We start from the raw sequence: 27,156 nt of genomic DNA, 5'->3' as shown, positions 1-27,156 counted from the left end.
GTGCAACGTAAAGCCACTAGCAAAATAAAAAAATAAAAAAGAGTTTTCGTTCAGTACACGTAAGATACCTTTCATGAAGATACCGTATTTATCCGCATAATAGGCATACTTCTTTTTAATTTTTTATAACAAAAATCTCAGGTTGATTTTTTTATACAGGGAAAAAATTGCAACAAAAATTAGACACATTAAAACGCATACCATCTGGAATGAAAAATAATCAACAGTATCAATAGCAAATAAAGCAAGTCAGTAGAGGCTACAAACAATGTATTGATGGTGTTGTGATAAATAAGTATCATCAACTGTGTAATTTATGTAACAAAATACAAATGACATTCAGTATACGGTAACTTAAAACTGCAAATAAAGAACAGCAGTAATCACTGGTAAAACAACACATTACTAACAGTTTGTTGCTACTATTGACATGTAGACTTACCTAATTCCTAACTACTGCAGACATTCTAAAAATACTGGGTTATTAGGGAGGCCTCAGTTATTTGTCACTGAGTGTACTTTATGCACATTAAAAAGAACCAATCACAATTAGAATTTTCACACACTGTTGTTTAAAAACTTGAATTTAAACATTACTCCTTCATTCTTAATTCCTCGTCATGCCAATAAATAGTACACACACTAAAAATACTGCACACGTCATTCCTTTACATACGTGCTATCCTACACTATCCTTACACGTGTGAAACATTTCATTTCAAAACAGTCAACATGAATTACTTAGAAAAGCATATTGCTCTGCCAACAGAACAGAGCCATGGAAGTATGGAGATTGCCCTTGTCCTTTTGTGTTTTAATGTTTGACCATGTCTCTTCTTTCTGATGCTCCCTCGTCCAACACCAACCAGTGTTTATCTTATTATGTGTACCCTATCAGGTTCCCATCTTTCTGTATATTACTTCTGTATGTTACTTTCAATTACTCAAATATGAGTACAATTATGTAACCAGGGTTAATTTATTCTTCTTTCCAATGCACGAGGCTGATAAACCACATATCTGTGAACTAAAAATCAATAAGAGTTGCAACAATTAACCCAATCACTGCCAAACCCATATATATAAATTTTGTTGCAGTGCCTACTTTGCTGATTCCATATATGTACAAGATACAGTGCTACGCTTTCAATTTTTGAGGAAATGTTCAAGAAAGTTCGCCCTTACAGATATCCCACTCCTTTATGCATGTTTTGGAGGCAATATGATGTTATTTCATCTTCGTTGAAGTGTAATATCTTTCCCACTATATGGCAGCCATCATAGCATCTCGCAGTATTCAGTCATCTCTTGTGGATGATGAAATTGAACGTTATCTGATAAATAGTGATTCCGGAGAGGATTTTTTTGAAGGGGAAGATAGTGAGTATACTACGGGTGATAATGAACACCAAGAAAGTGTAAATGAAAGTTCCTGTGAGGAACTGTCACCTCCCTCTGCGAAGAGGTCAAAGGCATCGCATATTAGGCCTAAAAAGCAAGCATCTGCATTTTCGTGATTATCAGGTATGTCTCTCCCAGTTGTTCACGATTGTGATGACACCAGTTCTGGAATCACAGACAGAAATCTTCGTGATAATTCACTGGAGATTGACTTTTTCTTGTGCTTTCTAATTCACTCAATAGAGCAGGTTATACAGTAGTTGAATCTACCATCAGTCATTACAAACAGGTGATTGAAAAACATACCCTTTCACCTAAATCAAGGCCAAAGTCATGGGTTGATCCTACAGTGGAAGAGATTTATGTGTTTTTTTGCCTTGACAATGCTCATGACTAGGATTTTAAAAAAACTTACTATACAGAGGAGTCTTATTCTTCTGCTCCTTCTTCTTCTTCTTCTTCTTCTTCTTCTTCTTTTGCTACCGCTTTTTCCCACACATGCGGGGTCAAGGGTGCGAACTGCGTCGCACATGTGGATTTTGCCCTGTTTTACAGCCGGATGCCCTTCCTGACGCCAACCCTATATAGAGGGATGTAATCACTATTGCATGTTTCTGTGGTGGTTGGTAGTGTAGTGTGTTGTGTTGTCTGAATATGATGAGGGGAGTGTTGGGACGGACACATATACCCAGTCCCCGAGCCAGCAGAATTAATCAGAAACAATTAAAACCCCCAACCCGGCCGGGAATCGAACCCGCGACCCTCTGAACCAAAGGCCAGTATGCTGTCCATTCAGCCGAGTCGGACCTTACTATACAGAGGAGTACTGGTCTTCAAATGGTCTCCATCACACTCCGATTCTTGCAATAATTATGTCAAGAAATAGATATGAAAATATTCTCAGCATGCTTCACTTTTCTGTTGCTAATGACTGATAAATTACATTAGCTGCCCCTTTGACTGATCATGTCTGAAGCATTTTCAAAGAAAAACTTTCACCATTTCAGAAGTTGTGTATAGATGAAAGCAGCCTTCAAAGGTCGCTTAGGGTTCAAATAATTTATCCCTTCAAACATCATTGATTTGGAATACCGTATTTCCCAGCATAATCGTCGCCACCACATAATCGTCGCATCCTCTATTTTCAATACAAAAATCAGACTTTAAACATTTAATCGCATAATCGTCGCACGTCCAAATTTTGTTCACCAATCTGGTTAAAAAGTAAATGGAACTGCAATGTAAGTTGCACATGAATGCACAATTTAAATACGTGTATAGTTTATGGGGAATTTGGCAATACAGTCACATTTGCGAGATGTTGCACAACGTATAAATAAATAATACCGGCATATGTACAACGCATGGCTTACCGGTAGGCTATCGGCAGTTTGACAACGTGGTCGCGAGACAGTGTACAACTTATTCACCACCTACATATTATGAGTTCTCAATTGAAATACGTAAGGCTGTAAGTTATTGCTTATCGGCAACGTCGCCAGGAAATACCGGTACCAACACACACTTGTCTTCTAGTAGACAAGAGATCTGAGAGAATTCTGCGTTATTACAACCACCCGCCCCCCAGCGCAACAGTCGCGAAGGACCTTGGCCTAGCAAGCGACCGTTGCTCAGCCCGAAGGCCTGCAGATTACGAGGTGTCATGTGGTCAGCACGATGAATTCTCACGGCCGTTATTCTTGGCTCTCTAGACTGGGGCCGCCATCTCACCGTCAGATAGCTCCTCAATTGTAATCACGTAAGTTGAGTGGACCTCGAACCAGTCCTCAGATACAGGTAAAATTCCCTGACCCGGCCATGAATTGAACCCAGGGCCTCTGTGCAAGAGGCAGGCACATTACCCCTACACCATGGGGTCGACTCCTGCGTTATTGCGCACGAAGTGAAATCCAAGACGATAATGTAGATTTCCACGGAATTATTCAGCTCACGGTCAGCTGAATTATTTACGATGTCTCAGTTGTCATCGCTAGACTCTTATCTTACTACTACGTCATAAGTGTCCGGGCATGGGATGAAAACTTTTACCCAAGTAGTCAAGATAATTATTATCCAATGGTATTAAAGTTTTATTTTATAAACTCGTCAGTAATGTCATGTAAAATCATCACTAACTGGGAAGAAATATTAACCTAATTACCGTACGTTTAAAAGAAATTGAAAAAATGAATGTTTGTTACTGACGTCTCGGAACACGGTTAACTACAGTAGATCTACACCGCGCTAGCTAGAGCGATGTATGAAGACGTCCGTGCTCCGGTTTGCGAGCTTTGCGCAAGCGCACTAGTGTGTCGCAACCAACGAGCTCAACTGATAAATTGCTGCATGCTTCCTTGCTGCCTAACAGTATTGGCTACTCTGGAATGGACAGATCACAGATGCATTTATTTGTTTGTGACTGACGTGATTACTGTAGACGTGCGTGCATGAGAATTTAAGTTCTTAATTTGTGTTTGGGGTGTTTGTAGAAATAATTTGTTTTAATAGTGAACAATTACGGAAAGTCATTCATATTGCAAAACATGAACGTGTGAAGCATTTATAAGTGATTATGGGTAAATATAGAAACTATTCTGCGGGCTTCAAGCTAAGCGTAATTGCCTTCGCTGAACAGCACGGGAACAGAGCTGCAGAAAGAAAATTTTCAGTGACTGAAAAGTTGGTGCGTGACTGGCAGAAATTAAAAAACAAGCTAAAAAGCACAAAGTCTTCTAGACGCGCGTTTAGAGGTCCTAAAACAGGGAAGTTTCCGATACTTGACGAAGAAGTGTTTATGTACGTCAATGAAATACGTCGCAATGGATGCAGTGTATCATATGAAATGTTACAAATTAAGGGACGGAAGCTAGCGCGTAAACACAACATAACTCAGTTTAAGGCAAGTCGTGGGTGGATTAAGGGGTTCATGCGACGACACAATATGTCAGTGCGAAGGAGAACAACACTATGCCAAAAGTTGCCTGCTGATTACACGGACAAGATTGTAAATTTTCACCGATTTGTCATACGTTTGCGCAAGGAAACTTCGTACTTGCTTTCTCAAATCGGTAATGCCGATCAGACTCCAATCTTTTTTGATATGCCTCACAACAGCACTATTGTGCTAAAAGGATCACAGAGTGTATTAATGAAAACCAGCGGTAGTGAGAAGTTGCGATGCATGGCAATGCTAGCCATTACAGCTGATGGAAGAAAGTTGCCGCCTTACATCATTTTCAAGAGGAAAACGATGCCTAAGAATATACAGTTTCCCCGTGGAATTCATGTACGAGTGCAACCAAAGGGTTGGATGGACGTAGAACTCATGCTGGACTGGGTTAAAACTGTGTGGGATAGAAGACCCGGTGCACTACTAAAACAACCAGCTCTGCTTGTTTTAGATAGTCTCCAAGGTCACCTCGTGAACGAAGTGAAGCAACTTCTCAGTAAAAATAAGACACGACAGATAGTCATTCCTGGTGGCCTAACATCTGCTTTGCAGCCACTAGACGCATGTATTAATAAACCCTTTAAAGGCCAATACATCGATTTTACAACGAGTGGATGATGAGCGGCGATCAGCAATTGACGCCCGCTGGAAATATCAGGCGTCCACCCTTGGACCTGCTGTTATGCTCGTGGGTGATGAAGAGTTGGGATCTTATACCACCTGAACTAGTCTCCAAGAGCTTCAAAAAGACTGGGATTTCAAATGCACTAGACGGATCCGAAGATGACGCAGTGTGGGAGAGAGACGAAGAATCTGATACTAGTATTAACAGCGGCGAGGACGGCGCATCAGATACTGAAACCTGGGATAGCGACACAGAAAATTTGGAATAAATTGTGTACCGGTAAGTCCGTATTTCACAACAAAGCGATAATTTTTTGCAAGTGTAATATTTTAACTTTAATACTCAAATTAATGACAATTAACTTAATACTTTCATTTTTATTTTCAGGTTGGAAAAATGTTTGCCAAATTGTTGCGAATAAATATGAATTTTGTTTTAGACTATTTTAATTATTTTGATGTATAAATGCGAGTATTACGTGCATCTTAAATTTGTATCAAATACAATGTAGTTATAAATACATTTTTTGAGTAATACAAATACTGGTATTAAAAATTCTTCGTATAATGGTCGCACCCTACTATTTTTTTGAAAATTCTGGTATAAAAAGTGCGACGATTATGCCGGGAAATACGGTAAAGTTGTTCATGCTTTGTTATATTGAGACAGGGTATATTTTGGACTTAATTGTTTACACTGGCAGAGGCACTGAGATCGAGGATACTTTCAATTTAAGTATGTCAGGTAGTGTCATTACCACTCTACTACATCCCTACCTGGGAAAGGGTCATTCATTGTTTGCTGACAACTGGTACACGAGCCCAACTTTGTTTGACCTGCTGCACAAGAAAAAAGAAAAATGCCTGTGGCACTGTACAACAAAATAGGAAAGATTTAGTAAAAAACTGAAGAAAGGAGACGAAGAGTCATATCACACCAACAACACACTGGCTCTCAAGTGGAAGGATAAGTGGGAGGTGACCGTTGACTATGATGCATGATGACAGTGTGGTGCAGACTGAGAAAATGGATCGGACAACTAAGGAACTGGTAAAGAAGCACACATGGACCACAGATTACAATGAAAGTATGGGGACTATTGATAAAACTGACATGATGCTTAGCGGGCTTGACTCGATGAGAGAACCAGTGAAATGGTACAAAAAACTAGCATTTCACCTACTAGACTTGATATTGCCCAACACCCATTTCTTGTACATGGTCAAAACAGGGAAGGAAGTACCTTTAGCAGATTTTCATCTGACAGTCATCCACCATATCCTGGAAAAAATTCCACAAATCTGCTTGAAAGCCTAAGGGGGGAAGGCCATTGATTTCCACTGAAAGTCCACTGCGTCTAACATCAAAACATTATCCCATCATGGTCCCATCTTCATCTAGAAAGAAAAATGCAACCCATCTGTATTGTATGCAGTCAACCTACCAGAAGAGAACGGAAAAGGAAAGAATCAATATACATGTGTGGTGAACGTGGTGTTAGAATTTGTGTTGAACCCTGTTTCAAGGATTTTCATGAACTCGGGCACTTTTAGAGACCATTCAATGTATGCTAATGATTCTTGAGTGTATTTTAAGCCTGTATTTGACGTACTTGAAGCCAATTTTGAATTATATTCCAGTAATAGTATGGTTAAAAACAGTTGTAAAAAGGGCTTCTTCCTTGAAAGAAAAAAAAAAAAAAACACGGCCAGGAAAACGCACTTGATCAAGGAAACATGGCAGTGAAACTGTTAAAAAACCAATTCTCTATCAAAATATGCTGAACTCGGTCATGGTCATTAATGCAAATAGTTTAATAAAAAGTCTATTCATAAATAGAATAACTTACTATAAAGGAATATTATTAAATACACAATGATGACTAGCATCGTGATCAATGTTCAGACCTGACTACAAAAAAAGTTGACCTCTTACCTCACCCGTAAAAGGTTTTGTTATGCAGCACATAGTGGAATCCAAATGTCCAGTAACCAGAAATCTTGGGACACGAACCTTATCCTTTACATTCTGTAGAGATTCTGGGGTGATTGTAAATTTCACTGGATGAGGTACAGCCTTTCCAGATGCTGATGGCTAAAAAAATAGAAACCATGATCATTATATATGCTACTGATAATGGTCAAAAATAATTTTTATTATTTAGTGATCTCAAATGCTTTCCTTAAATATCTGGCTAAACATGGATAATATTCCTCAACACCAACAAATTAAAAGAGCAAAATCACAATCGAGAAATAGCTTCAATAGCATTCTAATATTAGATACTGAACATACATACAAATATAGTTTGGTAATTCTGATATTACTGCCATGGTAGTAATTACGATCATGACAATGACACTGTTAAATCAATCATTAATGATATGCATTTAGGGCTGTTACCCAGGTGGCAGATTCCCTATCAACTGTTTACCTAGCTTTTTCTGAAACATTTTGAAAATGAGAATTGAGAATTTGGAAATTTATCAAACATTCCCCTTGATAATTTGTTCCAATCCCTTACTCCTCATCCTATAAATGAACATTTGCCCAATTTGTCCTCTTGAATTCCAACTTATATTATGATCTTTTTACTTTTAAAAGCTCTGCTCAAGCTTATTCATCTACTCATGAGCTTCCTTGCCAACTCTACACTGACAGCTCAACCTGAAATACTTATTCCAAATGAGGACATTTATAACAACGGCTGGAAAATTTATAATGTCCAATAATGGACCAACTATATTGGTAATATACCACATAGTCGAGCATCTAGTCTCCTTACTCCCAAGTCTTCCCGCCCGAAGTTTGCAACATTTTTGTAACACTATTCCTTTGCTGGAAATCATCCAGAACAAATCATGCTGCATTCCTTTGAATTTTTTCCAGTTCTCACATCAAGTAGTTCTGGAGAGGGTCCCATACACTGGAACCATACTTTAATTGTGGTCTTACCAGAGACTTACACGTCCTCTCCTTTACATCCTTACTACAACACCTAAATACTTTCATAACCATGTGAAGAGATCTGTAACCTTTCTTAACAACCTCGATAATATATGATATGATTACCCCAAGAAGATCATTTCTTATATTAACACCTAGATACTTACAGTGTTCCCCATGAGGGACTATCACCCCATCAACACAATAATTAAAACTGACAGGACTTTTCTACTTGATGAAACATACAATTTGACTTTTCATCCCATTTACATTTATATCATTAACTGTTGTCCATCTCACAACATTGTTTAAATCCCCCTGCAGTCGCTCACAATCCTGCAACTCATTTACTACTTTAGACAGTACCAACATCATCCACAAATAGCCTTATCTGTGATTCCAGTGCTTTACTCTTATCATTTATATATATAAGAAAACACAAAGGTCCAATAAAACTGCTCTGTGGTAGCCCCCTCTTAATCATTACAGGATCAGATAACGCTTTACCTACTCTAATTATCCAAGAGTTCTATTTTCTAGAAATGTAGCCACCCATTCAACTACACTTTTGTTAGGGTGGGTTTCCATTGCAGATTAACTGGGAGAGTCATCATCATCAGTTTTCCACTCCAGTTGCCCGGGTGTGGTTTACGAGCACTCTCCACTTCTGTCTGTCCATGTACCACTCTTCTCTCAAGACGACATCCCAGCTGACTACTCTTGTTCCTATGTCCTCTTTCACTTGGTCCAGCCATCTCTTCCTACCGGTCGTTTTCCGGCCACGACTGTGTGTAGCCATTGTTTTGCTGTCCTTCCATCGTCCAATCGTTTGACATTAATTGGGAGAGTAACTCTCGATATCCGTTCTCAGGTTGTTGTACATTTGAGAGTTAATTTCGCCTGGAATAACTATCAAGAGTAGCCGGCGAGTCCCTCACCAAGATAGCTTTCACAAGTTCTCGTCACACCCTGTCCACTTGTCCACCTGTAGAGAGTGGAGAGTGGAAAGCAGTCTAAATGTCATCACGCTACTACAGACAAGTGACAGCAGCTGTGAATATTCTCTGTAAAAAAGAAAAAATCTAAAGAAAAAAAGATGCTGGGTTATGCCATGTATTGAAAGGAGAAGTGCTCTAGGTGCCGGTCACATGTTAATTCGGGAATTACAAATTGAAGACGCACAGAAGTTACGAAATTTTTGTAGATTAACGAGTTTTGAAGTTGAGTTTTTTATAGAATCAGTGGGACTGGTAATCTTCAAGAAGGACACTAAATTGAGAAAAGCTATATCAGTGCATGATTGAGTGATGGCTCCTGTAAGATTCGTTTTTTTTTTTTTTGCTAGTTGCTTTACGTCGCACCGACACAGATAGATCTTATGGCGACGATGGGATAGGAAAGGCCTAGGAGTTGGAAGGAAGCGTATGTGGCCTTAATTAAGGTACAGCCCCAGCATTTGCCTGGTGTGAAAATGGGAAACAACGGAAAACCATTTTCAGGGCTGCCGACAGTGGGATTCGAACCCACAATCTCCTGGATGCAAGCTCACAGCCGCGTGCCCCTGACCGCACGGCCAACTCACCCGGTCTAAGATTTTTTGCCACAGGTAAGTTTATTTGAATTATTTGTATTTATAGTAAGGTGTATTCTATTCGCGCTAACTGTTTACTGTATACAATTCTTTTCAGGTGATTTGTTTAGCAGTTTTCAGTATCTTTTCCGTATCCCTGTATGTACAATAGGAAGAATAGTAAAAGAACTTGCGCCTACTATCTACAATGCCCTTAAAGGAAAATACTTACAGGTAAATAAATCACTTATGAAATAATATCCTTATTTAATCTTATTTATTCGTGAGAGTAATTACATAAGTTCTAGTAAAGCAAACTGATAATTCAAGGTAAAGAAACCGAAAAGTACAATTTTAGGCATACTGTACACAAGTTTTCACTTCGTACAGGAAGGAAAGAAATATAGTGCACATAATTTTGCATTACAGATGCCTGATTTTATGTATTTGGAACATTACCTTATAACAACACGTTTGAAATCAAACTCCTTGTTCAAATATTGTCATTGTACTCAAAACTATTACTGTATAACCACTTCTAAGAATTTCACTTCCACCCAGATGGCCAAGGTTTGAATCCCAGTGGATCCAGGTGGGCATTTTCACTTTAAAAATCATGTGGGGTCAAGAGCAACATCCAGCCTTAAACACCAGCCAAAACCATAATGAGACAGGGTGGCCCTGCTGATCTCAAAAACATCTGAGAGGAATAGCAAGAAGTTTTTTAAGTATCAAGCATAACAACTCTTGAACAAAGTATTCTCATAGGAAATTTTAATAATGTTTAGAATTATAACATTTTAAAATAACTTTACATCTTTATCACTCATTAATGAAGGCTTTAATCCAAAAACAGTTTTCAATAAAAAATTATTTTGATTGCATGACAGGACTTCGATACATTCTCCAATAAATACACATTGAGTATTTGTATTTTGGCTGTAAGTTGTGTACCCAGTATTTATTCACATTATAAAAATTGTGTGCTGTACGTTCTAATGACCAGGAACTTGGATACAGATCCACTGGCTGTGATGATGGGTGATTTACATTCTTAATTTATTTGCATGCATCATCTTGCCTGGCTCCATGGCTAAATGGTTATCATGCTGGCATTTGATCCAGAGATTTCATGGTTCAATTCCCAGCAGGATCAAGAATTTTAACCTTTATTGGTTAATTCCAATGGCTCAGGGGCTCTGTGTGTGTGTGTGTGTGTGTCATCATTATTATTACTATTATTATTATTATTATTATTATTATTATTATTATTATTATTATTATTATAGAGAGCAGAATATATAAACTGAAGCAGGCACAACGGATAACTTGGCCTACATATAAAAAGAAATCTCTTTTGATTAATGCTAAATTTAGGCATTATAACTCTGTTATTAAACCAGAAGCAACTTATGCTTGTGAAACATTATTTAAACTCAATACTAGATCAACAACAGAACGCTTACAACGAGTTGATCGAAGGATACTCAGGACGATCATAAACAAGAAACATCAGGTGGATGGACAGTGGAGATTGTTGCCGAATGAGGTTATCTATCGGGAAAGTAAGTCCATCACAGACACGATGAGGAAAAGAAGAATTGCCTTTTTTTGTCATATATTTCGACTAAGTGATAACAGAGTTTTAAAACAATTATTTAATTACTTTTGGAATAGTAAATCAAAAAACAATTGGTTTAAAGAAGTTCAAAGTGATTTGGAGGAGTTGAATATTACCATGCAAACCATAGAAAACAGAGGCGAGAAAAGTATTTTGAAGAATAAATGCATCAGGCTTTCTCTGACCACTGTACAGAGGAAACAGTATGTTATAACGGATGCGGAGAGGGCAGCCAGGTCAACCAGACTCAAGACTTTTTGGGAGAAGAAAAGGAAGACAAATTTATTGTAGTCTGATTAAGTGCTCCAATGTGGGCGTAAACTCTGTAAATAAATTATTATTATTATTATTATTATTATTATTATTATTATTATTATTATTATTATTATTATGCACCATTTTTGGTCGAGGAGTTAGTTACACCTTGCCTCAGACATTAAAATTATTACACGTGTTTCTATGTCCAGTATGATAAGTGTTTAATGTTATGTGTTGTGTAGTATGTGATGATAATATTAACGAGGTAGGGACAGGGAGAAACCCAGAGTCAGTGCATAGCCTACTCATGTTGAATACTTCAAAGAGTCTGTTCAAGACTTCACGTCCCCATCTGACAGACAAATCACCATCAACAGCGTTATATGCCCTCAATCCATACAAGCAATGTGAAGAGGTTTGGAATTGAAACCTGGCTTTTGGCATGTGATTTTTCCACACCAGTAGATGAAATATTCACATAATCATGAATGCCTTGAAATATGCAACAAATAAAGACAACATAAGAGTGGCTGGGGACTTCAACTGCCATCACGATTACCCACACCAGAAAGGAGAACTGCAAGCTTTAATGGAAAAAAGAGGGAATCACCCCAGTTAACAATCCAATAACTAGAACGTACCTTGCGTCCAATGGCAACAGACCATAGACCTGATTTACTACAAAGGAAAAATGTTTTATCACCTCACAACAAGAACAACAAGAATGCACGACAAGTCTTCTACGGATACATCTTCCAGTCACATCTGACATCACACTAGTGACATTACCACAACTTCAACCCAGACAAACATCAAGGAAAGAAAATAGATCTCAGAGAATTAGAGTAGGTGAAGCTTTATCTGACCCTGTAATAATTAAGAGGGGAATTCCTCAAGGCAGTATTATCGGACCTTTATGTTTTCTTATACATATAAATGATATGAGTAAAGGAGTGGAATAGGAGGTAAGGCTTTCTGCGGATGATGTTATTCTCTATAGAGTGATAAATGTTACAAGACTGTGAGCAACTGCAACGTGACCTCGAAAATGTTGTGAGATGGACGGCAGGCAATGGTATGTTGATAAACAGAGTTAGAAGTCAGGTTGTGAGTTTCACAAATAGGAAAAGTCCTCTCAGTTTTAATTAATGCGTTGATGGGGTGAAAGTTCCTTTTGGGGATCACTGTAAGTATCTAGGTGTTAACATAAGGAAAGATCTTCATTGGGGTAATCACATAAATATGATTGTAAATAAAGGGTACAGATCTCTGCACATGGTTATGAGGGTGTTTTGGGGGTTGTAGTAAGGATGTAAAGGAGAGGGCATATAAGTCTCTGGTGAGACCCCAACTAGAGTATGGTTCCAGTGTATGGGACCTTCACCAGGATTACCTGATTCAAGAACTGAAAAAAATCCAAAGAAAAGCAGCTCAATTTGTTCTGGGTGATTTCCGACAAAAGAGTAGCGTTACAAAAATGTTGCAAAGTTTGGGTTGGGAAGAATTGAGAGAAAGAAGAAGAGCTGCTCGACTAAGTGGTATGTAGATGTTGGTTCCCGTAGGGAACCTAAATTATTTGTCCTGAATGAGTAAATTTATAATACCAATATAATGGTCCGTTATTGGACATTATAAATTTTCCAGCTAACTCATTCTTGGTTGCCTATGTTTTGCCCTCGTGTGCTAAGTTAGGCTCGTCAGTTGGGACTTAGCACACCACCCAAGACGCAAGGCTAGTGCATACCGTGGAGGCCACTGCATAGGCTAGCCACCGGTGGCTTCAAGTAGCCTATGCAGTGGCCTCCACGGTATGCACTAGCCTTGCGTCTTGGGTGGTGTGCTAAGTCCCAAATGACGAGCCTAACTTAGCACACGAGGGCAAAACGTAGGCAACCAAGAATAAGTTAGCTGGAAAATTTATAATGTCCAATAACAGACCATTATATTGGTATTATAAGTGGTATGTTCCGAGCTGTCAGCGGAGAGATGGCGTGGAATGACATTAGTAGACGAATAAGTTTGAATGGCGTATATAAAAGTAGGAAAGATCACAATATGAAGATAAAGTTGGAATTCAAGAGGACAAACTGGGGCAAATATTCATTTATAGGAAGGGGAGTTAGGGATTGGAATAACTTACCAAGGGGGACGTTCAATAAATTTCCAATTTCTTTGAAATCATTTACGAAAAGGCTAGGAAAGCAACAGATAGGGAATCTGCCACCTGGGTGACTGCCCTAAATGCAGATCAGTATTGATTGATTGATTGATTGATTGATTGATTGACTGACTGAACCAGACAGCTGAATACAGCAAAACTCCAAGATACTTCAACAGAGGCAACTGACATAATCATGCAATGCGACAAGAACAACCTGGACGCAGCAGCAGAGAAGATTGAACATATTAAGACAGCCATCACCCCCCATAAACCCAGAAAAGCACAACCGTGGCATGATACAGAATGTTACAAGCAGAGGAAGCATCCTCTATAGGCTCTGAGGAATGCCAAGATCACAAACAGCCACACGGAACTCACCATGTATGCCACCAGAAGAAGGGTATACAAAAACCTCGTAAAGAAGGTCATACACAGAGATGAGCAAGGGGTCAAAATGGCAGAAGCAGCCATGAAAGAACCATACATTGCCTTGGAACCGAAGAAGCAACATTAACCAGAAAACATAAATGTGGACACCTGGAAGACCCATTTCAGTTCCATACCCAACAAATATCAAACCCAGCAAGTCTTCAATCTAAGGACTGATGTAAGCGGTACATCGAGAGACTACACTTCACAAAAGATGAAATAATAAATACAATAGCATAAGCACCCTCCTCTTCACACTGGCAACCTCAGATTTCACTAGAGTAATACAGCAAACATCAACTACAATATAAATGTATGCAGAAAACATGGTACTGGCGTCAACAGATAAAGTCGATCTCCAGGAGGCCTGGAACAAAGCAGCAGGTCCAGATGGTATTTGCAACAAGCACATCAAACAAGCAACAGAACTATTTCTGGATAGTTTTGCAGCCATTGTACCCCTTTCAGACCATGTACGCACAATTGTGCGGGTTCGTATTTTATTTATGTCAGAGCTTATTTGACGTTTTCTTGGTGCTAGACCGGACTGCAGTGCTTGTGCGGGACACGTAGCATGTACTTCAGCTGTTTTTATTTAGTATTTGACCACCAGGGGGAAGGAAGAAGAGTTTAAAAATACAGTTCATTAGCAATATGGCAGGAAGCAGTAATGCCTAAAGTAAGTATTTATTTATTGCATGCATATTAATCTAGAAGCTTTACTGAATATCAGAATATAATCTATGAAGTGGGTAGATTGTGTAGAAAACGTAAATTGTGAACTTTCAACATCGTACGTAATACCATGAGGTTTTGAATGTTGATACGCACATATGTGCGGGCTAGGTTTCCTTATAGCCAATGCATGCAGGAGTGCTGGGTGCTGTCGCAAAGAGGACTGAGAAAGAAATCTCGTACTCTACATGAGAAATGTAATGTATAAGATTTTAACTGTTTAAAATCGTTCCACACTGTAAAATAAAACATTTGATCATGTACATGTGCATATTCACATGTACTGAGTTGAATTATTTAATTTTTTATTTTTTGCAAGTAGTGAATGAAGTCCTGACACGCACAATTGTGTGGGCTCTGTTTTTCAGCCGATAGTTCTTATTTTGTAAAATAAACTGTAAAAACATGTATTTGAGAGCATTTTAGTAAGTTTGTGACGTTTTGACACCTCCAGATTTCTTTCAGGTCTGACGACAAGCTGCTGCTGCCAAAAGGGCAGTAATAGCAAAACTCCTCCTCAATGTAGAAAATGTAATGTTTACTTGTTTTTGAACGAAGATTTAATTGTTTTAAATTATTCCCCACTGCAAAATAGAACATTTGATCATGTACATATGTATATTCACATGCTTTGGGGTAATTTTTCTTTTTTGTAAGTAGTGAAGTAGTCCTGACACGCACAATTGTACGGGTGCTTTTTTTCAGATGTTAATTTTTATTTTGTAGAATAAACTAAAAATATATGTATTTAAGAGCATTTTAATCAGTTTTTGACGTACAAACAAAAATTCACACCGCCAGTTTTCTTTTAGGTCTGAAAGGGATACACAAATGAATACAACTAGGAAATATTCCACAGCATTGGAAAAGAAGTGAAATGAAAGTACTATACAAAGGCAAGGGCGATAAAAATGACCCGAATTCATATAGGGGGATAGCACTAGAGAGCAATTTGATGAAGATACTCACAAAACTCATCGCTGATAGTCTATCCCAAGAAATAGAAAACATGATCTCTCAAGAACAATATGGCTTCTGCAAGGACCGAAGTACTCTCCAAGCAATCAAAAATCTAATGGATGACATTGAAAACGCTCTAAGAGCCACATGGGGAAAACCATGCTGTGTATTTATAGATTATAGCAAAGCCACTCACCACGCTAGTAAGAAATATATTACTCTTGTACAATAGTCACCATTAACAACTCAATCACATCCAGGGATGAAATCATACAAACTGTTCTACAAGGAGATCCCATAAGCACCCTCCTCTTCATATTGGCAACCTCAGATTTCACTAGAGTAATACAGCAAACATCAACTACAATATATATGTATGCAGAAAACATGGTATTGGCGTAACAGATAAAGTCGATCTCCAGGAGGCCTTGAACAAACTAGGACAATGTGTACATGAAAGTACCGTAAGACCCAACAAATTATTTTCTGCAAACGAGGGAGAACCTCAAAAGACAACTTGATACATTACAAGGGTCAGCCACTACAACTGGTTAACTCCTTCAAGTACTTGGGAATCACTTTACAAACAACAAACTCATTTTATAGAATACATGTGAAGCATCATGCAATGGCCACCATAAAAGCAATTTTTGACATAACGAACATTAAAAAATTATCCGTAGAGAGAGCAATGAAACTATTTAATACCAAGATTATCCCAATATGATATATGGCTTAAGAGCTAATATGGGAAAAGCTCACCGGGAAAGACCTCGCGACAGTTTATTTTTATTATTATTTGCTTTACGTTACACTGACACAGATAGGTCTTGTGGCAACGATAGGATAGGAGAGGCCTAGGAATGGGAAGGAAGTGGCTGTGGCATTAATTAAGGTACAGTATCAGCATTTGCCTCGCAACATTAGAAAAGGTAAAAGCCAGATACCTAAAAGCAGCACTCGGACTACTCATCAATTATACATCAAGGCTAGTATATGAGCTGACGCAGGAGACACCTTTCTGCTAATGGACCTGAGACTACTTTTATCATTACCATCTACGGAAAACTGGAAGAGACCAATATGTGTAAGAGAAGCAAAGAGGAAAGATCTTTGGCCAGAATTTTATGTAACTGATGCCATGATTAACAGAGAAACCAATAACAGTGACACACAATATCAAGAACAACAGTGCACAGATTCCACCACAAGATACGGAAAAAAAGACTGTCTACCCAAAACCAAGTGAAAACTGTATGTGCACCCTATGTAGAAAAAACCATGCATGATTACATCATGATCTGTACCACAGAACTAGATTCATCATACAATACAGTAAAGAATAAACTTATCAAGGCTCTTCTGTATTGATTGATTACTACATATTATGACATCAGTCAGATAATTAACTGACTACAGTAAAAGCTAATCTATTTGTACTTAATAAAGAGATTGCCTTTGTAATTTATACTTAATTCCCTTTCAGCTGCATCTTAAAAATAATTTATTAAAAAAATTCTACCAAAGGGACTCAAACCAGTTAATCACAGTGTCAGACCATAAAGACTTGATGCTTCAATAATTATAGTCACCAGGTAGATCAACCAACAATGTTGATTCATATAACAAGCTTTTCCAATTTTATACACAAACACAATAGTAGACCAGTATCTTTGTATAACTATTACAGTGCTAAAGTGTAATTATGGTAATACAGTGTTGTGATAGAAGACACATCACTCCCCCGCATTATATCTATTTTACATCATTCTGTATTGAAACATTCATTTCATGTGTTAAATGGAGCTGGAAATTTGTCCATAACAGAATGGAGGAAAAGTGAATTTTGTGAATGAGGCTGGGAAAAAATATAAGGAGTTACCTGTAATCATTTTTATGAAAATAAGGCTCAAGCACACAGTATAAATTTACATATTTTATTACAGATTTTCTTTGATAAGTTCAAAACAAGACAATATCAATAATAAATGGAGGACATTTACATTAAAATTCTTCGATCCTTCACAAAGCTATCTCCAATACTGTATTAAAAATAATATTCATACTTGCTTTTAATTCAAAAATGATCATCTTAATCTTTAATTTAAATTTTTTTTAACATGTTACACTAAGATTATTCCACTTCCTATCTGTATTTTCCCCAGAAAATTTATGGTTGAAGATATTATTTAGCAGTAATCATTGTTATCATAAAAAAAGAATCATCAGAAATGTTTTCTGATTCTGCAACAGATTTAATGTTTTGATAGTATGCATGATAAACTGGCAGAACGTAATCCATCAGTTCCTTTAAATATTTCAGTTTTGCACGATTTATGGGTCCTGGGCAATGACATTTGGTGGGAAATGTCACACAACCAAGTGGTGTTTAGTTACTTAGATTGTGATTGTTTACGTTCTCAGTATAGAGTGCCAGCATAACAGCTGTTCACGCACTGCAATACTGATATTGTTAAAAACTTAATAGACTGATGCAAAAGACAAGGCCACTTTCCATTCTGCTCGCTGGAGAAGAGACTACAACCCCGACGTAACATTTGTGTCCAAGGATTGCTTTGATCAACCTCTCAGTGAAATAAATAAATAGCCTTGTGAATCCCCTACGGGCTATGGCCTAATGCAATGCAGGGACAGTGTTCAGTTTAGCTCATCAGGTGAGCAGGTCCTGAAGAGCATTATTATATTGGTTATTTCCTAGTTTGTTTCATGAAAAACGTACAACCTGTGAAATGAAGTTTGAGGAATAGTCCTGTCCTATCAACATAGATGAACAATGCACGACAGTGACCTTACTGTCCTTCGAAATAGTCCCCTCCCATAACTATGCACTGCTGAGATTGGTGATATATGTCCTGAAGACTTTGCAAGAAGGCTTCCTTTGGGGTGGTGTTCAAAAACCTTGTCATGTTTCGTTGGATGGCAGGAATATCGTCAAATCTCTTTCCTTTCAAAGCGAGTTTGAGTCATGAGAATAGGAAGAAGTCTGGAGGATTGAGATCTGGCGAGCATGGGGGATGTTCAAGTTGCACCACCCCCTTTTTTTGCCATGAACTGTTTGACGATATTAGCTGTGTGTGGGTGAGCGTTGTCATGGACAAAAAACCATGAACCTTGTTGTGCATACTGCAGTCGTATCCTGCATAGACGGTTCATGAAATGGGTCAAAATTTCAATGTACGTGCAGCATTCAACATCGTTCCCTCAGGTAGAAATTCCTTGTGGATAATGCCTTGACTATCGAAAAAGGTGATGATCATTGTTTTGATGCGTGACTTTTCGGCTCTGACCTTTTTCCAAGGAGGAGAACGCCATTCCATGCTTTGTTGTTTTGTTTCAGGGTCGTACCTGAGACACCAGTATTCATCCTCAGTGACAATACAGTTTCGACAAAATCCTGTGAAGCCTCTAAACGTGTCTACTTCTGATCGTCAGTGAAGTGATGTGGCACACAACGAGAACACGTTTTCCTCTTCCCTAACTTCTGTGTAACGATTTGTCGCATGGATTCGCAGTTAATCTGCAGTCCATCCGCTATCATGCGCACAGTTAATCGCCGATCGTTCGTGATTAATATCCTTACCTTCTCAATGTTTTCGTCGCTGACGGCGGTCGCTGGTCTTTCGCTACGGGGGTTGTCAGAAACACTTTCCCGGCCTCGACGAAAATGGGCAAACCACTCGTACACACACTTCAAGGACTGTGCTTGATCTTCATAAACACGTACCAGCATCGCATGCGTTTCTTTCGGTGTCTTGCCAAGCTTAAAACAAAACTGTACAGTGATCTTTTGGTCGTTCATGTTCCTGTTCGCAGTTCAGAACCAATGCACTAAACACGCACTGTGTCAAACAGGTCTTACACGGCACACACACACGATGCTCAATTGAACAATGTTGGGAGCAGGTGGTCAAAACCTGCTGCTACGCAGGTGCAGCATTGCATGTCGCCAGTGTTGCCGGATCAACAGTTCTGACTTCATTCACCGAACTTTATTGTCACAGGTTGTATTACTGCATGTTGTGCACTTGTATAGTCTCACCTCCGAGTGGATGCAATTGTGTTTTTCAAGATCAACAATTCACAAAAACGCACTGTTACATTATTGACACTTGTACAGTTTTTCCCCAGGGAGGGTTGAGATTCCTTCTTGGTGAAAGCATACCCTTGCACACTTCGTTCTTCCATAGCTTCTCCTCCGAATGTTGTAGACGTTTCTTTTAAGTTCTTGAGTTTATCCACCGTTGGAAATTCTCTATGACATACTTTACATATGCAAATCCTCCTTTCACCATGTGTTTCATGATGACTTATCAGATCACTACTTCATGCAAACGTCTTAATGTCTATTTGACAACAGTCTTGCTTCTTTCCCAAGTGATCAGAAGATGATCATCTCGGTTTCCTCTTCGTGGAGGCATACTATTGTATGTTGTGTATTTCGCCCCTGTTCTCAGAACGTACTTCAAAATACTTTACACCTGTGCGGCTTCTTTCCGCAGTGTACGCACAGGATGATATTTTTATGTTCGTCAGTTCATAAAAAAACCTCTTTTTGTATTCTTGGCACTTTTACCGTTTTATCCCAGAGTGATCAGTAAGGTGACTTCCAGGTTTCCCTCTTTGTGGAAGCGCACTCACTCTCTTTGCACTTTGTGGGACCTCTCAGTATCACACATAAAATATTGTCGAGTTTCCCAAACAGCCAGCATCAGCCAGTCCTGTTCGAAGCAGGTATGAAGATACCCCTGGTGACCTCAGTACCTTTACCCAGGTGGAATTTTAATCATGCAAAACGGGGATAAATTCTCTAAAGATCTTGATCAGAAGCTGTGTGATAAAAATCTAGAACCAACTGCCAGTAACTACTATGATGACTTAACCAGCTTAGTAATTTCAGCTGCCAAATCAAACTTTCTGAGGTTTCATAAAACATTATGGGCCCGGTTGGAATCCAGAAAGTGAGGCTCCGTATGAAGAATATCAAACAACAAGCAGCCATGAAGTAGGTTCACAGCTTCTACGGTCATTAGACAAGAAAAGAGGAAAAAAGTGGGAAGCAACAGTGAAAGACATGGACTTTACAAATTGAGCAGAAAAGCTTGGAGAGTCTTAAATCGACTTACTGGAAAACATTATTCTAAAACGCAGTGCACTAACTTGAGCCCAGATGCCATTGCAAATAGAATGGTTGAAGTCACATGAACCAAAAGAGTGAAAAAACATATGAAAAATGTGAAATGTAAGCTCACCAAGCTCAAACATGGAACAAAGAACAATGAAGAACTGTCTAGGTCAGGGATGGTGAACCTTTTTCAGCTAGTGTGCCATTTTAAGTCTGGTTTATTATTCTTAACTATTCACCATGCCACTTGTTATTTTCCTGTAAGGACTGGCTAACCCCCCCCCCCCCCCCCCTTCCTTACCTAATTCCCAATTATGCTCCATAATATGTTTTAATGTATTCATTCATTCATTCATTCATTTATTTATTTATTTATTTACTTATTTACTTATTTATTTATTAATTTTATCTTGTAAATATATTTGATTGCATGTTCCGTGGTCATACTCTATTTGCATATTTATCAAAAATACATTTTTAAATAGGTAAGTTTTGAAAATAATAAGCTGATATTGTAACACATTTTATCATTAAATAGTATTAAATATAATTCAATAAAAGTACTAATATCGCCAATGGACTTTAAGTGAAATATCATTCTCACATTTAGCATGAAACTTGTTGCTGAATCTTAGAAGCCATGCCATTTTTGTTAGTTCATAACATGTTGTCTTCAGTAACACACAAGAAGCACTTAGGTCTGAAACAAGACTGTTTATAACTGTTGCGTTCACAAAGTTCATTGTAGAAAATAGCTGCTCGTAGGCGTACGATGACCCAAACAAAGTAAGTAGCGCTGTAGCAAGTTTCTTCATGGCCGAAAACTGTTGTGGGGGGCGGTTTCACTGTTCAAGTATTAAGTTCACTGGCTTCTGGAGAGAGTATTCACCATCAACAGCACACTCGATTTTCACCAATGCTTCACAAAGTTGTACGACTGTGTTCACCCATGTACTGCTTTCTTGAAATTCAATCAACTCCATTTCTAAATGGTCAATAAAAAATTAACCTTAACGTCACTCATGAACAAGTCAAGAGAGATGCAGACGAAATGAGACTCACAGCAGATGTGCTCAACAATAGAAAGGAGTTCAGAAGTCAAACTGACATCAGGATATCCGAAGAGAAACCACCAAAATAAGTATTGTTTTCTCCAAATGTCAAAATTGGGGAAATCTCTTGGAAATTATTGTTGTGAATTTTGTGAGACATCCACATACTTTTTACAAATACTTTTTGTGTCTTCAAAAGTTAATTGATCTGAAAATTTTGACATCAATTCAATTTGTACTTTAAGTAAGGGAAAGTACTTAAATGTCTTTGTTTCAAAATCCCTGACGAACACTTCATGTTTTCTCCGGAATGATTTTATGATCTCAAACAATCTATCTGCAGTATTCCCCTTTCCTTGCAGTTCCTTATTTATATCATTGTATACTGTTGTAAAATCATGGAGAAACAATAAAACATTCAGCCAAACAGGGTCTGTGTGTTCTGAGAATTCTTCTTGCTCCCTGTAAGTAATTCCTCCCTCACCACGTTTCAACAACGAAATCGGACAAAAACAGTTATCTTTGCTTGTAAGGTCACATAGACCTACGAGCTTTCATCAAGGCATAGTGAATACATCTGGGAGACATCCCAATCAGCTTTCAATTGCTCCAAAACATCTTCACTCAACCTTATTATTCTACGCTTGACAGTATTTCTGCTGGCTGGCATTCCTTTAATTCTGTTAATTATTTTAATTTTGTTAGGAAAGTCTTCAAATAATGTGTCGGACATCAATAAGAAAGTCTCTTTCAAGAACTCGCTGTCAAAAAGCGGTTTCCTATGCTGCACTGTGCAGTGAGACAGATGGAAACAACTGCACTGACACTATTCCATGGCCTGAAAGATGATACAAAACAACTAGTTTGTTTTGTTTATTATTTGATTTTTTGTGAAACGAGCTCTCTTCTTTCTTCATTTGGCATGTAACGAATATCTGAATGATTCGTCTCAAAATGGCGCTTTACATTAAATGTGCAGGATAAAACTGTTTTCAAACACAGGGAACACAAAGCTTTATTGCTTCTTTTTATCACTCCAAATTCCCTTGTCCACTATTCTTGAAGAATCCGGTCACTACCATTATTAAGTTTCTGTTGCTTTTTTCAGCACCGAAAACATGTGTGAGAGGTCTGTATACAAACGACATTCAATAAACAGTTATACATAAAGAATAATTACCCGCTACCGGCTACTTCACACAAGTTAAACTTCACTCACTCACTCACTCACTCACTCACTCACTCACTGACGGCCAGATTTTCTATATTTACTTCTTACACATAAAACGCTATGACTATATGATGCACGAGATACATATAGTCTGTAGTAAAAGATGTATATAAAACCTCCATGTGGCGTGCCACCGAATCATGTTCGCGCGTCACTAGGTTCGCCATCCCTGGTCTAGGTCATTCTCTATTCAGGAAGTTGCAGCTGCTATCAATATGCTGAAAACCGGTAACGCTGCTGGCCCAGATAATATCTACAATGAATTCCTTCGAAATATGGGTTCACATAGCATAAATTGGATCACTTCTCTCTTTACTTACATCCTTCAGACTAACAACCTGCCAAAGCAGTTCAAACGGTCAAAGGTGATTGCCTTTCTTAAACCTATTTAGTATTAAAAACTTCATTTTTTGTCCGTATTGACTCAAGATTTTACAATGCTTAGTAAAGCTAAAGGTTCCACCTATCGTTGCGATAACGTATTGAATAGGTGGGACCTTTAGCTTTACTAAGCATTGTATAATTTCTTAAACCTGGAAAGTTGGAGCAGAGACCTGAAAACTACCACCCAATAGCACTTCTCAGTTGCATTTATAAATTCTTGGAATGAGTCCTCCTCACTCATTGGAGCTGTAATCCCTCCAGAACAAGCTGGTTTCAGAAGAAATCATAGCTGTACTGATCAGTTTTGTCTCTTACCACTCACATCGAGGCAGGCTTACAAAAGAAGTTAAAATCAGCAGCTGTCTTTATTGACCTGATAAGTGCATATGATACTATCTGGAGACATGGACTAATTCTTAAAGTGTTGGAAGTAATTCCCTGCTGGAAAATTGCAAAGCTAATTTTCAACATACTCTGTGAGAGAGAATTTGTAGTATTCCTAGGTGATTCTAAAAGTCGCAAAAGAACGGTCTGTCACAGGGATCAGTATTGGCCCCAATTCTCTTCAACCTCTACATCCATGACTTACCATCAACCACAGCTACTAAGTTCATCTATGCAGACGACATTGCACTGGTAGCTCAAAGCAGAAATTTTGAGGATGGAGAAGGCATTCTTTCAGTAGACTTGCTAGGGGCTTTACGTCGCACTGACACAGATAGGTCTTATGGCGACGATGGGATAGGAATGGCCTAGGAGTTGGAAGGAAGCGGCCGTGGCCTTAATTAAGGTACAGCCCCAGCATTCAGCAGACTTGGTCAAAATAGTAACATTCTTCAAGTCTTAGCGTTTGATACCAAGTGCTTCTAAGACCGAGGTTTTACGTTTCCATCTCAGCAACCGACTCGCAAACTACGAGCCATCTGTTTTATTCCTGAGTGAAAAACTAAAGTATAACCCGTTCCCGAAATATCTAAAAGTCACACTGGACAGAACTCTGAGCTACAAAGAACATGCTCTCTCACAAAATCGCTACAAGGAATAACATCCTGCACAAGCTTTGTGGCAGTTCCTGGGGAACCTCGGCTGACTGCTTACGATTAACGGGTATCAGTAGTGTCTACTCTGCAGAGGAATACTGTGACCCGGTATGGCTGGAAAGGGCACATGCATAAAGTGGATACTAAGCTGAATGATACCATGCGCTGCATAACTAGTATTGTAAAGTCAACACCTCGTCACTGGTTACCTGTACTTAGTCATATCCCACCATCCCACCTGAGGAGAAAGGTAGCTCTGCTGATAGAAGCAAAGAAGATCTGGTCATCTCCTTCATTACCAGTTCACCAGGAATTTTGTTACTCATCACCACGTCGACTTTGATCTAGGAGACCAGCAAGTGTACTGGCCGGCCGACTCTTGAGGGGTAATTTTAAACTAAACCAGAGGTGGCTGGATGAGTGGTCAAATTCAACATCTGGAACTAATGCTCATGACCTAAATCCAACTCAGAAAATGAAGGGATTTGACCTCCCAAGAAAACTAAGGTGCCGCCTCAACGGACTGAGAACTGGGCATGGACGCTGCAATTTCTTATGCCATAAGTGAGGTTGGATGGATTCTCCAATGTGTGAACGCAGTGAAGAGGAGCAGACCATGGATCATGCAATCCCGCGCTGCCGTCTTCATGCCTACTCCGGAAGCCCCAGCGACATCTTTCATCTTTCAGAAAGTGCTGTAGAGTTGCTGAAACACTTGGACCTAGACTTATGAATTTGTAGTTATAATCACCATACAATTAAATAAATAAACTTAATAGATGATAAGCGTACTATCCCTGTAATATATTCTGTTCTATAAAACTGAAATACAGATATTAACTACTATTATATGAGTCATTTACAAATATACTATCTCAATTAGAACATTATTTACTGCATTGGTTACCATGCTTCTAATTCCACTACTTACCTCTAGAAGGCAGATGTATTGCAGCAGTGGTTTAGCCCATTCTTGACATTACAGATAAGGCAAATCCACAAACATAAAATTTCCACCTTTTGTATTTAACTTAATATGATGGATGATGGATAGCCCAGCATCATGACAGATACATCTTTTATCTGAGAACAGATGGCAACATTTAACTCTATTCGTTTAATTTTGAGGGTTAACCCATTTTTCCAGACATGCTTTCAATTTCATAGCATGTCTTTGTGGGGCAACTTCACTGAAGGGCAGCCACCCATAACCACGGGAAATCTCTCTCTCCAGACTGGACATCTTAACCAAGTCCAACTCGTTGGCTGAATGGTCAGCGTACTGGCCTTTGGTTCAGGGGGTCCCGGGTTCGATTCCCGGCCGGGTCAGGGATTTTAACCTTCATTGGTTAATTCCAATTGCCGGGGGGCTGAGTGTTTGTGCTGTCCCCAACATCCCTACAACTCACATACCACACATAACACTATCCTCCACCACAATAACACGCAGTTACCTACACATGGCAGATGCCGCCCACCCTCGTCGGAGGGTCTACTTTACAAGGGCTGCACTCAACTAGAAATAGCCACACTAAATTATTATATCTTAACCCAAGCAGTGTAGATCATGACAAGTTGGAAGGGAATTATACAATTGTGTATGGTGCAGTTCAGTATCAATAATCAAGGGTAAATCAGTTAATTATCAAGTGACAATAATCAATACTATTATCAATGGTTCATTGACAAGTGTTTTCCGTCCAGTGGACAGTATCTGCTGTCTGTTAGGCATTGTCTCTTAATGAGTGTATATCATCTATGATCTATTATTTGTTGCCTGTTGTACAGTGTTCATGGGCTGTCAAAGGTCCAGTATCTATTAGCTCCTGTCTGTTGGCTTGTACATGTTATTGAACTGCTACAGTCTACTGTGAGTCTTGTGGAAGAGACGTGTGATTTAAAACATAAAAGTGAACAGTGTTAAAATCAGCGAGTGGCTAAATAAAGGTACAGTATAAGAAAGGTGATCTGAATCATGATACCACATATCACTGGAATAATATGTGAAAATTGGTGGACATTGCACAAAGTACTGAAGATGCTGCTATTATCATTCTTCGCAAGTATTTATTTCAGCTTTAAATTTGTGTTTATAATGTTAATGTATTCCAGTCTGTCCTTTATTTTGAAGGGCTGTACATATGATTGTTACTAGAGTCTGATGAAGCAGATCTCCATGGATTATGCCATGTTTGAATATAGCTAGTTTATTCCAAGTCATTATGGATGTTTTATTTGAGGTAAATAACCTCAGTGCAGCTCCCATCCGTTTAATCATTTTCAGAGGGTTAGGTAAGGGTTATAGTTTATGTACCAGTACACGGCTTCATGTACACATCCTGTGAGGGAAGAGAAAATTTAACCTGTTCTCTCTACATTTAAGGGATCCATTTTGGTGAACTCTGGCACCTAACATATGGACATTTCAGATCATTATAATTATTTTATTCATTGCAAGTAATTTAAAGTTTAGAACAGTTATTTATAATATAAATGATGCCCAGTTGTGAGGGAAGAGGGAAGTAGAATCAGTAACATTACAAATGGTGACCAACATGGTTGCAGTAATGTTCCAATCTATATGTAGGGAGACCAACTGTTGAAAGAGGGAATGAGGGACAAGACAGTCAAAAAAGGAGGACATTTAATA

At 38.6% G+C, this 27,156-nt stretch overlaps 1 protein-coding gene across 2 annotated transcripts in view; it reads right to left on the bottom strand.

Moving 5' to 3' along the window:
* The window catches only part of LOC136877369 (vacuolar protein sorting-associated protein 26C), an 85,638-nt gene that overhangs the window by 36,331 nt on the left and 22,151 nt on the right, over positions 1–27,156 (bottom strand). For both annotated transcript variants that reach the window (XM_067151349.2, XM_067151348.2), the window contains exon 4: positions 6,912–7,070. In XM_067151349.2, coding sequence (XP_067007450.1) covers positions 6,912–7,070 — 159 coding nt within the window. The remainder of the gene's footprint in view (positions 1–6,911; positions 7,071–27,156) is intronic.

Source organism: Anabrus simplex, chromosome 7 (genome assembly GCF_040414725.1).
Source record: "Anabrus simplex isolate iqAnaSimp1 chromosome 7, ASM4041472v1, whole genome shotgun sequence".
NCBI classification, from domain to species: domain Eukaryota; kingdom Metazoa; phylum Arthropoda; class Insecta; order Orthoptera; family Tettigoniidae; genus Anabrus; species Anabrus simplex.
The sequence above is the reverse complement of the archived record's forward strand: the minus strand, read 5'-3'. Positions and strand labels throughout refer to the sequence as shown.